The following is a 13,551-nucleotide window of genomic DNA, read 5'->3' on the forward strand; positions in this document are numbered from 1 at the left end:
AGTGGTTCCACTGAATATAGTGGTGCTTATTCTCAGGTAAGCAGATATAGAATTGCAACCCAAGTCCTGTTGATTTAACTGAACTTTTGACAAGACTAACCTTCTCCCCGCATGTGACAAAATCCAGTTTTTGACAAATTTAATGCATCCAAGGTTATGTGTTTGTTTCATTTTAGGCTGGTTTAAGGCATTTTTTATTTGAAGTAGCATTTTTTATAAAAAACCATTTTTATTTGTCAGCTTTTGTCATAGTTCGTTTTAGTGCAGTTACTTCCCTAAGCCCTTATTTTAGAATGAGCTAGAAATCTAAACAAATTAAGTACTGAAATGGATCTGTTTCATTTAATTCCACGGAAGACAAAAAAAGATCAGTGATGAATGCTTTAATCTAAGCTTGTTCCTCCAAAAAGCAGAAATGAATATCAGATGGAAACTTCTATTTTGCAAAAGAAAGAAAAACTGGGATACTATATTAAATTTACTCACTCATGAAGATGACACTGCCTAATTCAGCTGTTTGATTTGAATGAAAACACAATGCAGCTCTACTAATCATGGTCTTGTTTGCTAGAAAGTAGGAAAAGTAGTGTTTTCCCTTTAAGGCATAATTTTGAAATTAATTTTAAAAAGGCAGGGGGGTGGAACAAGGTAGGAAGAGATAAAAAGAGAGGCAGAAAAGACCTGCAGAGATAAATAAAATAGACAATCACCAGCAAAATCATCCAAAATGAATACCCAAGTTGTTTCGAAAACTGGAAAAGGCTTATTATTCTTAGTATAGTCGGAAGAGCATCTGAAATTACAGGTATGGATTTAAATTTAATGGAGACAATCACCCTGGTGCCTGTCCAAAGTGGAGGAAATAGACCTGATAAAACAATGAATGATAAAACGGTAAAGAAGGTTCCTTCCATTTTTTCACCTTTCCAAGCCCAGTTAGTTGAACTAGGAGCTATTATGTGCTAAGATTGCTGCCACTGGAAGATATTAAATCTATACCTGTCTTCAGGCATAATGCTGACCAAAAACCACAGTTAACCCCTCCCTTCCAGGGTAACACATCATGGAATGTCTAGCTTAGTATTACATCTGAAACTGTGGTTGTGGTTTGTTATGGAGATCCATGATCTACAATCTAGAGTTTGCTCTTGGCTTCCTAATTGTGGTACTCATGAGCACTGGTTTGGGCATTATGCTAAGCCAGCCACTCTATGTCATGCTGGTTTTTTCCCTCAACTCATGAAAGGAGGAGAGCGGAGAGTGCATGAGCTATATCTGAAGGAGCATCTCCACCCCCATTGTTCAGCCTGGACACTGAGGTCCTCCTCCGAGGGTTTTCCACTGGTTCCCTCACTGCGAGACGCAAAGTTACAGGGGACCAGATAGAGGGCTTTCTCGGTAGTGGCCTCCTCCCTCTGGAATGCCCTCCCTTCAGATGTCAAGGAAATAAAGAACTTCATAACTTCAGAAGACATCTGAAGGTAGCCCTGTATTGGGAAGTTTTTAATGTTTGATGTTTCACTATGTCTTTATATATGCTGTAAGCCACCAAGAGTGGCTGGGGAAACCCAGATAGATGGGCAGGGTATAAATAATAAAATTATTATTATGTGTACCAACACACAGCTTGTGCACAGACTACTTTGCTTAACTAGGATTTTTGGCCAGTATTATGTCCAAACACAGCCCTTGTGATCATAAATATATTTGCGAGATTGGAGACATAGTGACCATTCAGACAACCCAAATGTGAAATGAAAAGTGCAGTTGCCATACGATGAATATTTTAACTATTATTACACCCTGCATATCGCCACATCTGAGTCTCAAAGTGGCTTACAAAAAAATAAAGCTATGTACAAAATTTAAAACAGATTAAAACATCAAAGAATAAAACACTAGAGTAGCATTCATGGAGCAAAGTCTTCATAAAATAATTATTGTGAATGGGCTTTCCAGTCAATTTTTTTTTTTAATTGAAAGCTTCACGGTGCTTTTTTAAAATTAAGAGACCACTTGAAATAAAACAAAATGTAATGAGGTTGTTTGCTATTTTACAATCCAATTATTATGGTTTATTCAAGGTCAGCTCAACTATTAGGTAAATTGATGCCTCGGGCACCTATTCTTAGGTGCCTTAAATTTAGATGCGGAGGTCATTTGGTAACAAAATCAGTTAACTAATAAGGCAATTCCACTACAATGGAATTTCACATTCCAAGTAAAAAGCTTCAGTTTTGTCTAGAAATAGAAGTATTGCACTGGAAGAAAATGCCTATGTGCTATATTTACCACTGTGAACCATGACAGTGATCTTATCAAGACCTCTCAATTAAAAAAAAACTTGCTGTGTTAATTAAATTTAGCTGTTACTTGCTGTCATCCTGGAAGTTCAGTAAAAATGTACGTATCTATTACAAAAACTTACCACGCATGAACGATACACTGGATTTGGGCTGAACAACATTCTGTGTTGACGTTTTCACTGGGAAAGAAAAGAAATATAGGTTTGAGATTCTTGTACTTCTCAACAGACTTTCTCAAAGCAATTAGAAAAAAAGATGACTTGTTGAATTATATATACTTTGGAACAATTTGTTAAGAGAACAATGATTAACAAGCAGATAAAAACAAAGGAATTTTAAAGTCCTTCTTGTTGCCACTTACCATCAGATGACTTGACGCTTTCCACTGATTTTTTGGTAGCCAGTTTCTCTATCTGAAATGCAGAGAGAGTCAAGCGTAGGTGCAGATTTAGAAAGGAGATGACTATTATAATTTGTGGGGTGGTACGAGCTGAATCCCTGCTGTTTTGACAAGGTGAGGTGGGCATGTGCAGGCCTTATAGGGCAGGGTGGGGTTGTTTTGTCCCCTGACCTAAGAGTCCCTGATGGCTGGGCAACTTATCCCAGCTGCACCCTCCCCACCCACGAAGAGGCAGCAGTATGATTCAAACATCTGAAGCCAGCCCCAGCCAGAGCTCCGGTAACGACTGCTGGAGTGGCTCAGGGGCTGGAAAGAGGAAGAGGGACCTTTGTTCCTGTCTAATGTGAACCCTGGGACACGGGTGGTGCTGTGGGTTAAACCACAGAGCCTAGGGCTTGCCGATCAGAAGGTTGGTGGTTTGAATCCCTGCGATGGGGTGAGCTCCTGTTGCTCGGTCCCTGCTCCTGCCAACCTAGCAGTTCGAAAGCACGTCAAAGTGCAAGTAGATAAACAGGTACTGCTCTGGTAGGAAGGTAAACGGCATTTCCGTGCGCTGCTCTGGTTCGCCAGAAGCGGCTTAGTCATGCTGGCCACATGACCCAGAAGCTGTACGCCGGCTCCCTCGGCCAATAAAGTGAGATGAGCGCTGCAACCCCAGAGTCGGCCACGACTGGACCTAATGGTCAGGGGTCCCTTTACCCTTTACCTTTTAATGTGAACCCTAACATGATCAAACCTGGCTTGATCGTAGGAGCAAGGTTGCTTTAAGTGCTCTGAACATCCCATCAATACAATGCCACTGGATGCTATTTCTGTGCCAGTTTAAGGTCAGTTACAGCCAATGCTATAGAATCCATCTGTAATACTAAAACTGTTTCCCAGTTTGACCAACTGAGTTGAATGGGAGAGAGGGGATTCCCCCCTCCTCTTTTTTAACCTTGACAAAGTAGCTCCTTCCTATTTCCCCCTCCTTGTCCTGGGGGCAGGAAGTGACGCACTAGCTAGTTGGCTGGCCAGGCAGGAGTAGTGGCTGCTTGCTCCGATGACAGTTCTGCGTGGCATCCTTAGAGCAAGGTGGTGAATAAACTCACCAGGATATCACTTCCCCAGACAAAGGAGGGAGAGAGGGGCAATAGGAAGGAATCTTTTTGCAAAACAAAAGCACAGCACATGTTTCCCTTCAGAAATTTTTAGCCCACCCCTCCCTTCCCAAATTGGAAAAATAACCCTCTCTCTTCTCCCCCCCCCCCATTTCCCCCCTGTGAATGGGGCTGAAAATTGGGGGAAGTCATTCTCTAACAGCCCTAGTCCCTGAAGAAATCAGGATCACTGTTTGTAAGAACACAATTTGAAATGTATGGGTTGGTAAAATATGGTACAGTAACATGAACAGACCTGCTGCTTCTGCGTAGTGATGAGTTCATTCTGCTCCTGCAGTTTCTGGTCTAGTTCTTCTATCCTCTTCTTATAGAAGATGTTGCTTGCATTGCAGTTCTCACTACGTGCTTTGTACTTCTCAATTTGGGACGTAAGCTGAAGGTGTCAAATATGGAAGAATAAATTGGATCTCAGATGAGACCTAAAATATTCCAATATTTCACTAATTTTTTAAAAAAATGTTTATTGGATTAGTTCCTATTTTCTTTCATTTAAAAGTTCCAGGACTAATAGCAAATGGAAATCCATAACCCTATGGAGCTCATTCTCTTTTTATGAACCAACAAACAACCTCTACCTTCACAAGAGGATGAATGGCTGCGGGGCTTTTTTGTCTTCAAATAGATGCTTAGGTTATCTATTAATTCTTGCTGTTACAGTGGTACCTCAGATTACATACGCTTCAGGTTACATACGCTTCAGGTTACAGACTCCGCTAACCCAGAAATAGTGCTTCAGGTTAAGAACTTTGCTTCAGGATGAGAACAGAAATCGTGCTCTGGCGGCGTGGCAGCAACAGGAGGCCCCATTAGCTAAAGTGGTGCTTCAGGTTAAGAACAGTTTCAGGTTAAGTACGGACCTTCGGAACGAATTAAGTACTTAACCCAAGGTACCACTGTATTATTATTTTAGCAGTTGTTTGGGAAGTTTATCTTTTCCGTGGGCATATCCTAAGGGTGCACAGACACTTACAACAGACAGAAAAAGTCGTGTGCAGCTCTTGCTGATGCTATTTCAAAAAGAAAATGATACGAGGAGCTAGAAATAAATTCACTGAAGACCCACCTTGATACCTAGCATGTTTGTCAGCTGTCTCCTGAACCTTCCAGCAGACTGCATCTGAAAGTCATTGTGACATCCAAAACGCCTGTGAGGGAGGGGGGTGGGGCATAAAGGGAGTATTTCTCCAGACATGCCTGGCTTTGTTGACTGGAAGTTCCAGAGATGGGGCAAAACATCCAATGTGGATTTGTTTCTGACATACCAGTATCCTCCTTGGGGATCACCATGGGGACAAAGCACATCACAGACCACTCAGGTAAGTTCATTGACCTAGCAGGCTATGCTCTTCGCAGCAGTATAAAGCTCTCACATAACTGCTTTTTGCCTTTTTAATTTTGTTAGCTGCCCTCGTGCATTTCAATATAGGGTATAAATTAAGTAAGTAAATAAGCAAACAGCCACACATAGAAATGAAGACATAATGGCTGGAGAAAGAGGGGGGAAACCATGCAGAAGAAGCCTTTAAAAGAACAGGGAAAGAAATTACAAATTTCACTTGCATATAGTTGGCATAAAGAGAAGAGAGGGAACTGTGGGTAAAAATAACACTGATTCTGATCCAATACATCACAGGCAGAGCCCTTTTTTCAAAAGTAAAAACCCAGCCTAATTGGTTTGTTGGGGAAGGGGGGAACATGGGGAGGGAACAAATCCAGTCTCCCATTCTATTCCTCAAGCAATTGACTGGTGGGATTTTAGCTTTTTACATGTGATTCCATGCAGTGTTTGGCTAGGAAGATTATGCTGATCCGTGGCGCAAAAAATAGCCGTTAAGAATGGATGGAACTGGAAGAAAGTCTGATGGCATGGCCGATGGGAAATCGGACGCTGATTAATCACCACGAAGGTTTGTTCGGTTTGGTGTATGGAGTTATTAAACAATGGATTAGTACGTCTGCAGTTGCTCAGGAATGAAGGGACTGGCGTTACCTTGTTTTCTTCACAAAGTCCAGTCCTGGAGGGGAGTCATCCCTCAATTCTGTCCTGGAGCCAAACGTGAGACAAAATGTATCTGGAAGAGTATAAATAGAGAAGGGGAGTAGGAGTGTAGGAGCCTGAGCAGGCCAAGCAACAAGGGTGAAGGAATTGCTGGCTTTGTGAAAGTGTTACAAGGAGCGCCAAAGCTTAGGCACGAGGCCTGTACGTGCCAAAACAAAAAGAACTTCCATGGGGAGCAACCGATGTTCCATTCTGTGTCTGAGGAATCCAACAATGGGACGTGCATTCCGAATGAGGTAAGGACTACATGCTGGAACATCTGCCCTCCCAAAGACAGCTTCTGCTAAGGCAAAGCAATCTATTTTGTAGTGCCTGGAAAACATGTCAGCTGCAGCCCGGGTGAAGTGACTGTAACGTGCAACAGCGTTGGTAGATGATGTGCCTTGTATAGGCAACACATGCCTTGATTCACTTTCTAGCAGTGGCACAGGGGCGGGGGGGGAGGGAATCTCCTTACAGATGCAGGACGAAAAGACATCAACAGATTTTCATTTTGTCAGAAGGCAGTGGTGCCTTTAATACATGCCTTAAGTAGCCTGCGAACATTCAGTGTGTACCAGGTCTGCTCAGAGGGATGGGCTGGAGGACCAAGAGGGTAGAAGAAGCTCCTGAAACCTGTTGATGACATAATATGGATGAAATAAAGGTCTGGTAAGAATATTATTATGTCCTTAGAGCCGAGTTGCCAGATCTTGGCAGAACTGATGACTGGTTTGACACCTGTCTGCAAAGAATAGTTGGTTTGAGGTCTAGATTGGTGTCTTGTTGTAGGAAGAGAAGGAGTGTCTTGTTGCTAGTGGACCTCTGGTCACTTTTCTCCTACAGCATCTGGTGAAGGCTGGGCAAAAGCTAGGAGGGCCAGTCTGACAGAATATAGCTTGAGCCACGTGTGGATTTGGAAGAGTGAAAGAAGATGCTTCAAGAATCAGGAAGAGGTGAGGCCTGAGGCAAAGCACAGGTAACAAGGAGAAGAAAGAACTTGCTGTGTCCTGGAGAAAAGCTGAGAAAAGACCAGCTACAGATTTGGGGTGGGGGGAGAGGTCACATGATTACGTCCCTTCCTGGGTGAATAAAACATTATAACTTCTGCCGATGCCTCCAATACCAAAGCACAGAATCCTAAGTTATTTCTAACTGTGCTCTTCTCAAGGGCTAGGACAAGACCAGGTGCCACCCCCTAACCAGTTGGTTGTATTGCAAAGAGTCAGCCTCTGTACTGAAGTTTTCAATGCAAGGACTGAATGTGAAATGGCTTCAATGAGAATATTCAAATGATTTCTACAACACAATAGGAGTGAATTTTAACACCCATTCTGAACAGTTTGCCAGGTCCTTACATAATGCCGTGAGAGCAGATTGGCTTGGATCCTGAGGTAAGGGAGTTAAAGAAAGTTGCTTGCCCCCTTCTCCCCTGCAGCCCCTCTTCCCACATTGTTCGAGAGTGCCCTCCCTTCCTCCCGAGAGACTCTTAAGGGTCATAGATGGCAGAAGTGGGAAGGAGAGAAGGAGAAACATTATTTCCACTAACTTCTTTAGGATGACTTATTTTAGGATCCAAGCCAATGTCTATTCCCCCACCCCTTTAATCACAGTCTTGTTTACCATGCGTTTTTCACTGCCATGTTCTTCTTTAAGAGCTTGTAGTTTAGCCTTCCACTCAGTGTCCTATGTAAGACAGAATAAAGGTAATTGTATTAACTTACTTGTATTTCAGTTTATATGATGTATATGTGTGTGTGTGCACGCGTGCGCACACGTGCATGCAACTGCGCCAGAAAAGCAGCAAACTGGAGGTTAAGCTAACCCCTTTCCATCCCCGGAAGAAGCATGGGGAGCATTCAGGCTGCACACTTACACACTGCAGCTGACACACTAACTTGTTGCGACAGTTTGGAAAGCTCTGATCTAATATGTACAGGGTAATACACTTTGCACAAACTAGAAACAAGGCAAGTGGAATGGAATTTGCGTTAAATTACCTGTTTTTCTAAAGCCTTCACTGCTTCCTGCTGATCTACAGCACTCTGGTGTTTCTCTTCTGGAAATTCATAGCTATCTGTTAATGTGCCCAAATTAGATTTCAGGTGATAGTTAGACTTCTGGACTTCTAATAGATGCTAAGAGCAAGAAGGGGGGGGGGGGAGAGAAAATGATAAAAGGCTAAAATCCAAATATGTACTGTATTAGAGGATGGAAATTTGCAAACAACAACAGGCACACCAATCAGCAATTTTGCAGGTTGGGTGTACGTGTTCTGCCTTCTTTCCCCTGAAGACATAACTTGCATGATTCCTTCCTTGAATATTTAGGAATCCACCCACTACCATTTTTTGAACATTGATCCCAATCCAACCCTGTAAATTCAATGGCCTCTTAGAAAAGCAGTAATAATGCAAAAGAGCTGTTTGGTAGTGGCAGGGTAGAGAATAGAGGTAGCCCCTTGCCCTCTCTCCATAACTGTGATGAGTAGCATTGCTCTGTTAAGAAGGTTTTATGTTCACAGTCTGGCTAAGCTGCATGAGTCAGAAGAAACATGCACATGTTTGCATAAAAGAGCCTCATGCAGCTAAGGATATGTATGGAAAACCTGGTTCCATGCAAGTATGGTCTTTGGTTGGATCACAGCAAGTGTTTAAATGACATTTTGGTCCTTGGGACTGAAATTAGATTTATGAATATACCAAGGTTTTTATAAAGCTCTGCTCTTAGAAAATCCTAAGTGTCTTTCCCCAGAAGCTCACATCTTGAACTTTAAGCAAGTGATCAAGTCAAGACCCCTTGAAGGTGTGCACAGGCCAACTGAAACCCCTTCTCAATTACTTACATTTTCTAATTCTGTATTCTTCGCAGCTAGCTCTTTAAATTCCTTCATAAACATCTCTTTCATCTTCTCTAGTTCACTGGCCAGTTTGTCTTTTTCTTCTTCTTTCCATTTGTGAAATAACTGCCGAATCTCCTCCTCCTTGGATCTGTGTTCGTCATACTCCTGAAATTGCTTTAAAATGTTATTCTGAGAATTCTCTCATGGATACAACAAACTGAACAGTTCCAAGCAACACAAAGGTCCTAGGTTGATAAATTTTGAGTTCCAGTCTTTTACTTTTTATACTTGGCTTTACTTTATACATTTGTATCCTGCTTTTCTTCCATCAGGGAACTCAAGGCAGTGTGCACAGGGGTTCCTTCTTAGCTTCAACAAGGTGGCAGAATCACATGTCCTCTGTTTGCTCAGACTGAGAATCCAAGTGAGAATCAGCAGCTTTAAAAAGGTTACTGACTCCTGATAGTATCTCTCTTCTAAAATATCTGACTGACAGGAGTTTCACTTAACATTGAAAAATAATGGCTCTTTTTAGAAAACATGGCCAGCTTGCTAGTACAACAGGGCATTGGTTATTGTTGCTTCTATTTAAACTTCCTTAGCATCCTCTTTGTCCCATCACAGATGACCCAGACATTTGTCTTCTGCCCTGCTGCTTCCAATTTTAACAAACCCTCTTGCTTCCACCTTCATCCCAGTCCTAATTAATTCGTTTTGCCTCAGCTTGTACACAGCTTTGAGATTTCTTGGCTTCTGACTGCTTTTGCTGCCTCATCCCTCTGGCTTATCACTTGCCGCACTTTTACTCTTGCTCTACCTGCAAGGGGCAGGGATCTCAAACCAGAGATTCTAGCAGAGTGTCTCACTTTCTGGCCAACTGTGAAGATTTGGCAGAGAAGAGCAGTTGGCTAGCTCTATTAGCTCTATGATAGGCTGTAGTGCCACCCACTTGTAGACGACCAGATTCTGTTTTGCCTCAAGTGGCGAAATGGGATGTACCACCCCTGACCTCAGGATTCCAGAATTTACAGCTGTTAGTTTTGAGGGAAGGCAGGCAAGGACCCACAGCCCAGGTTGGGCTTGCTAGCTTGGGGAGGAGGTGGGTGATTCCTCCAGCTGGAATAGGCTCAGGTGAGGGTCACAGGCCTCATCAAGCCCAGAAGGTATGACAGGAAAGCCCATCCTGTCCTGGCCAGATTCTGGTCCTACAGTTCCCAGTTCAACAGAAATCAAGTGGCACAAGAGGTTTGCAGGGTTCCTCCTAGTCCTAGAAAACTGATTTTCACCTGGATCCTCAGTCTGAGAAAACATGCTGCTCAAACACAAACTGAGCTGCTTTCAGACTTCCTGTCCCTACTTACCCAGATGCCTGCCTGCTTTTTTCTAGACCAATGCTTTCCAAACTTGGATCTCCAGCTGTTTTTGGACTAAAGTTACCATCATCCCCGACCACTGGTCCTGCTAGCTACGGATGATGGGAGCTGTAGTCCAAAAACAGCTTGAAAACCAAGCTTGGGAAACACTGATCTAGACCTCCATCCATTTATGGATCAAAATAATCTCTGTTCCCAAAGCGACTCAAGACTACCTATAAAGATTATACATGCCTGATGCACTGAATAGGCAATGAATGTTGCGTGGCAGAGGAATATGGCCATCTGAAAATTTACAGTCCTATTTTCTCTGTTACTCAATGGGATTAAACCATGTGTATGTCTCTTCAGGATCACATCCATAATGCATTACTTGGGGTACCACTCAACTGCATTTAGAGTACTGACGCAGAGTATGCCCTACCTTAGACAACTTGACCATGTGTGCATGTTGCTCAGCTTCTAACTGAGACCTGGTGAGCTGTAACTGCTCCTTCAGCTTGTTGATCTCCTCCTGTAATTGACCCGTCTGCACTTTTTGCTTCTGATCTATTAAAAGAAATACATATTTGGTGATAACATGGTTTTTTACCTTATTATTTTGGGCAACACAGCTCTTCCTACAGAGGCACTTCAGGAATGCATTTCCAAATTCCACTCTGCAAACAGCAATGCCAGGTGTATTCTGCCTCAGAGCAGTATCAGCCAAAGGCGACAAGAAGGAGCTCTGTGAGCTACTTTGAGAGTCTAAGTTCTACTGAAATGTTTTGTTCAAAACATTCCCAAAACATTGGCCTGGTGGAGTGGATAGAGATCCTGGGCTCTGAGCAAGATCCAGACCCACTAAGGAAGTGCTGACCTGGGTCTTGGGTCAAGATTCCTTGACAGTGATTTTTTAAAAGCATGCCAAACGGACAAATATCTGGATGTGAACCTGTTACATTTCCATCTAGATTTGCATTTATTAAATGTAAAATAAATAAATAAAGGAATTCTCAGTTTATTTTAGTAGTTCAAGTTGCCCAGTTAGTCATGACCAAATTTTACTGATGTCAGTGAAACAGCTAACTAAAATCCCATTGCTTTCAGTGGGAGTTACTTATGATTAACTATAGCTGGATTGGAGCTATATCTCAAAATCACTCTTGTTCTTTGAGTGGCACTGCTGTTCCTTGTTTGCTTTTTCACCCAGGGGATAAAAATGAATTACACTGCCCATTCTGAGATTTCCTCTCCTGCTTCATAACTCACCAGAGTGTGGTTCCTTTGCGTGGCGACGTTGCAAATGACTGTGCAGGAAGGAATAGTTCATAAAAGCTTTGTCACAAAATTGACACTGTAAAATAAATGTAGTTTTGTTTAAACAGCAACAAAAATCCACCTATACAACTATGGTAAGAAATTGGGTCTGTATATTTCAGCGCTAGTCCGGGGCCCATTCTCAACGTAGGTTTGTATTCTTGAGAAAATATGTAAAGCACTTAAATGGACTTAGCAGTAACAGACAAAACACACAAATCAATCATCAAATACCTCTGTTATTTTACTCATTTCTCAATACACAGTTTCAAAGGTGACAAAGTACATGGTCCAAAAATACACAAACTACTGGAAGCACTAATGGTGCTAATGCTGCATTTGCCAACTAGACACGTTTTATATTAAGATGTGCATTTTATATTAAGATCCCTGCATGTGGGATACCTAAGGGGAGATGTTCCACCCAGCAAATTAGCGCTCTGCATGAAAAATCATTGGAGAGACCATCAAGAACAGCAGTAATGTCCTCTTCAGGATGTGGGGGTGGAGAAGCATAAATCAAAATCCATCTCTTCTTGTGTTGAACAACTGATCAGCACTATCACATGTGAAGTCTCTGGGCCTTATACTCCAGTAACTAGGCAGAAGATTACAGCTTTGGAGAAGAATTAAGTACCTTTATCCACTTGTTTATTGCTTTTATATCCCACCTTTTTCTTCGGTTAGCTCAAGGAGGGGCACATTGGTTCTCCCTTTCCTCCTTTAATCCCCACAACAACCCTATGAGGTAGGCTAGACTGAAAAGCAGGGACTGGCCCAAGGCCACACAATGAACTTCATGGCTGAGTGAGGATTTGAACTCAGGTCTCCTAAGTCCTAGTCCAACACTCTATCCAACACTCTGGACTGAACCTAACAGTTGCACTGGGAAATACATGTTTAGGATGTGCCTGTTTCTGGGCTAAACCATCATATTATTCCAGTGTTATAGGAACAGGCATCATCAAACCCCCTCCCCCCCCGCCAAATATCACCTTTTCAAAAATTGTGCCAGCGATTGAGAAAGTGTCACTACTATCGCTACTAGAATGTGAAACAAAATGAAGGCAGCGGGTGCTATCCCAAAGCTAGGACAATAAATGTAAAAGGTAAAGGACCCCTGGACGGTTAAGTCCAGTGAAAGGTGACTATGGGGTTGCAGAGCTCATCTCGCTTTCAGGCCGAGGGAGCTGGCATTTGTCCACAGACAGCTTTCCGGGTCATGTGGCCAGCATGACTAAACCACTTCTGGCGCAACGGAACACCGTGACGGAAACCAGAGCACACAGAAATGCCATTTCTGGTGTGCTTTCGAACTGCTAGGTTGGCAGGAGCTGGGACAGAGCAACACCCCATTGCGGGGATTCGAACTGCCGAACTTTTGATCAGCAAGCCCAAGAGGCTCAGTGGTTTAGACCACAGCGCCACCCACGTCCAACATCTAGTAAAGGACATCTACGACTTGTTCTACTTAGGGACAGGTGGACATAACACCAGAGCAGATTTTGCTGGTGCAAAAGGGAGATTATTTTGCTTCTGATTTGTAGACACATGCTCTCAAAATCTGTTGCTCTTTTAATGCGCTTCAAACTTGCACATCTTCTTCAACGACATGCTACTATACATTTAGGAGGATCAGCTCGTATGATGTGAAATGTGTGTAATGGCTCAGCGGATTCAGAATCAGATTCTTGTTGCTGAATTCCCAATCCCCATCAACTATTTAAAATCCTGCAACTGATAGCTGCTATGTGATTAAATATAAATTCCTTGAAAGAGCTACTAAGGGTATAAATAATTAAGTTACATTTTTGTTGGATAAATGCAAGAACATGCAAAGCTTGGATAGTCAAGGACTGAGTGCCAGGGAAATGCCAGCAAGCCACAGATATCTTCTGCTGAAACATATCAGGATTTAATGTATTAAATCAGCTGTGAAATATCTTTATCCAAACAAACACTCATGTTGAAATGTTGCCAATTCCATGTAGCGGTTGCATGCTTTACCCTTCATTCAATTACTTTAGCTCACAGTACATTAGTGTTTTATGCTTATTGGGGATAGATCTTGCATGGAGCTACTGAAAGGACCTTATTCATAAATAAACATCGATTATATGTAACTGCAAGGCT

The 13,551-nt window shown here is 42.5% G+C and overlaps 1 protein-coding gene and 2 long non-coding RNA genes across 6 annotated transcripts in view; 2 read left to right on the top strand and 1 right to left on the bottom strand.

Moving 5' to 3' along the window:
- LOC309339976 overlaps nucleotides 1-3,404 on the top strand; it is a 637,095-nt gene extending 633,691 nt beyond the window's left edge. Inside the window, exon 2 of the long non-coding RNA XR_014155720.1 lies at nucleotides 3,342-3,404. This is a non-coding gene — a long non-coding RNA (uncharacterized lncRNA). The remainder of the gene's footprint in view (nucleotides 1-3,341) is intronic.
- Nucleotides 1-13,551, bottom strand: part of DZIP1 (DAZ interacting zinc finger protein 1) — a 35,886-nt gene that overhangs the window by 18,992 nt on the left and 3,343 nt on the right. Inside the window, exons 2-10 of one of the 3 annotated variants that reach the window (XM_081858084.1) lie at nucleotides 11,371-11,455; nucleotides 10,544-10,668; nucleotides 8,750-8,911; nucleotides 7,905-8,042; nucleotides 7,528-7,590; nucleotides 4,930-4,983; nucleotides 4,102-4,239; nucleotides 2,668-2,719; nucleotides 2,429-2,485 (exon numbers count right to left, since the gene is read on the bottom strand). In XM_081858084.1, the coding sequence (XP_081714210.1) occupies nucleotides 2,429-2,485; nucleotides 2,668-2,719; nucleotides 4,102-4,239; nucleotides 4,930-4,983; nucleotides 7,528-7,590; nucleotides 7,905-8,042; nucleotides 8,750-8,911; nucleotides 10,544-10,668; nucleotides 11,371-11,455 (874 nt within the window). The remainder of the gene's footprint in view (nucleotides 1-2,428; nucleotides 2,486-2,667; nucleotides 2,720-4,101; nucleotides 4,240-4,929; nucleotides 4,984-7,527; nucleotides 7,591-7,904; nucleotides 8,043-8,749; nucleotides 8,912-10,543; nucleotides 10,669-11,370; nucleotides 11,456-13,551) is intronic. The other 2 variants (XM_081858082.1, XM_081858083.1) reach the window with 2 other exon arrangements.
- LOC309339892 lies at nucleotides 4,931-7,627 on the top strand. Of its 2 annotated transcripts, none has more exons than XR_014155621.1 (2): nucleotides 4,931-5,773; nucleotides 6,751-7,627. It is a non-coding gene; the product is annotated as an uncharacterized lncRNA (long non-coding RNA). The 2 variants fall into 2 exon arrangements; XR_014155622.1 differs by lacking the exon at nucleotides 4,931-5,773 and adding an exon at nucleotides 5,857-6,264.

This window comes from Podarcis erhardii (assembly GCF_964252035.2).
Source record: "Podarcis erhardii genome assembly, chromosome: 4".
NCBI lineage: Eukaryota > Metazoa > Chordata > Lepidosauria > Squamata > Lacertidae > Podarcis > Podarcis erhardii.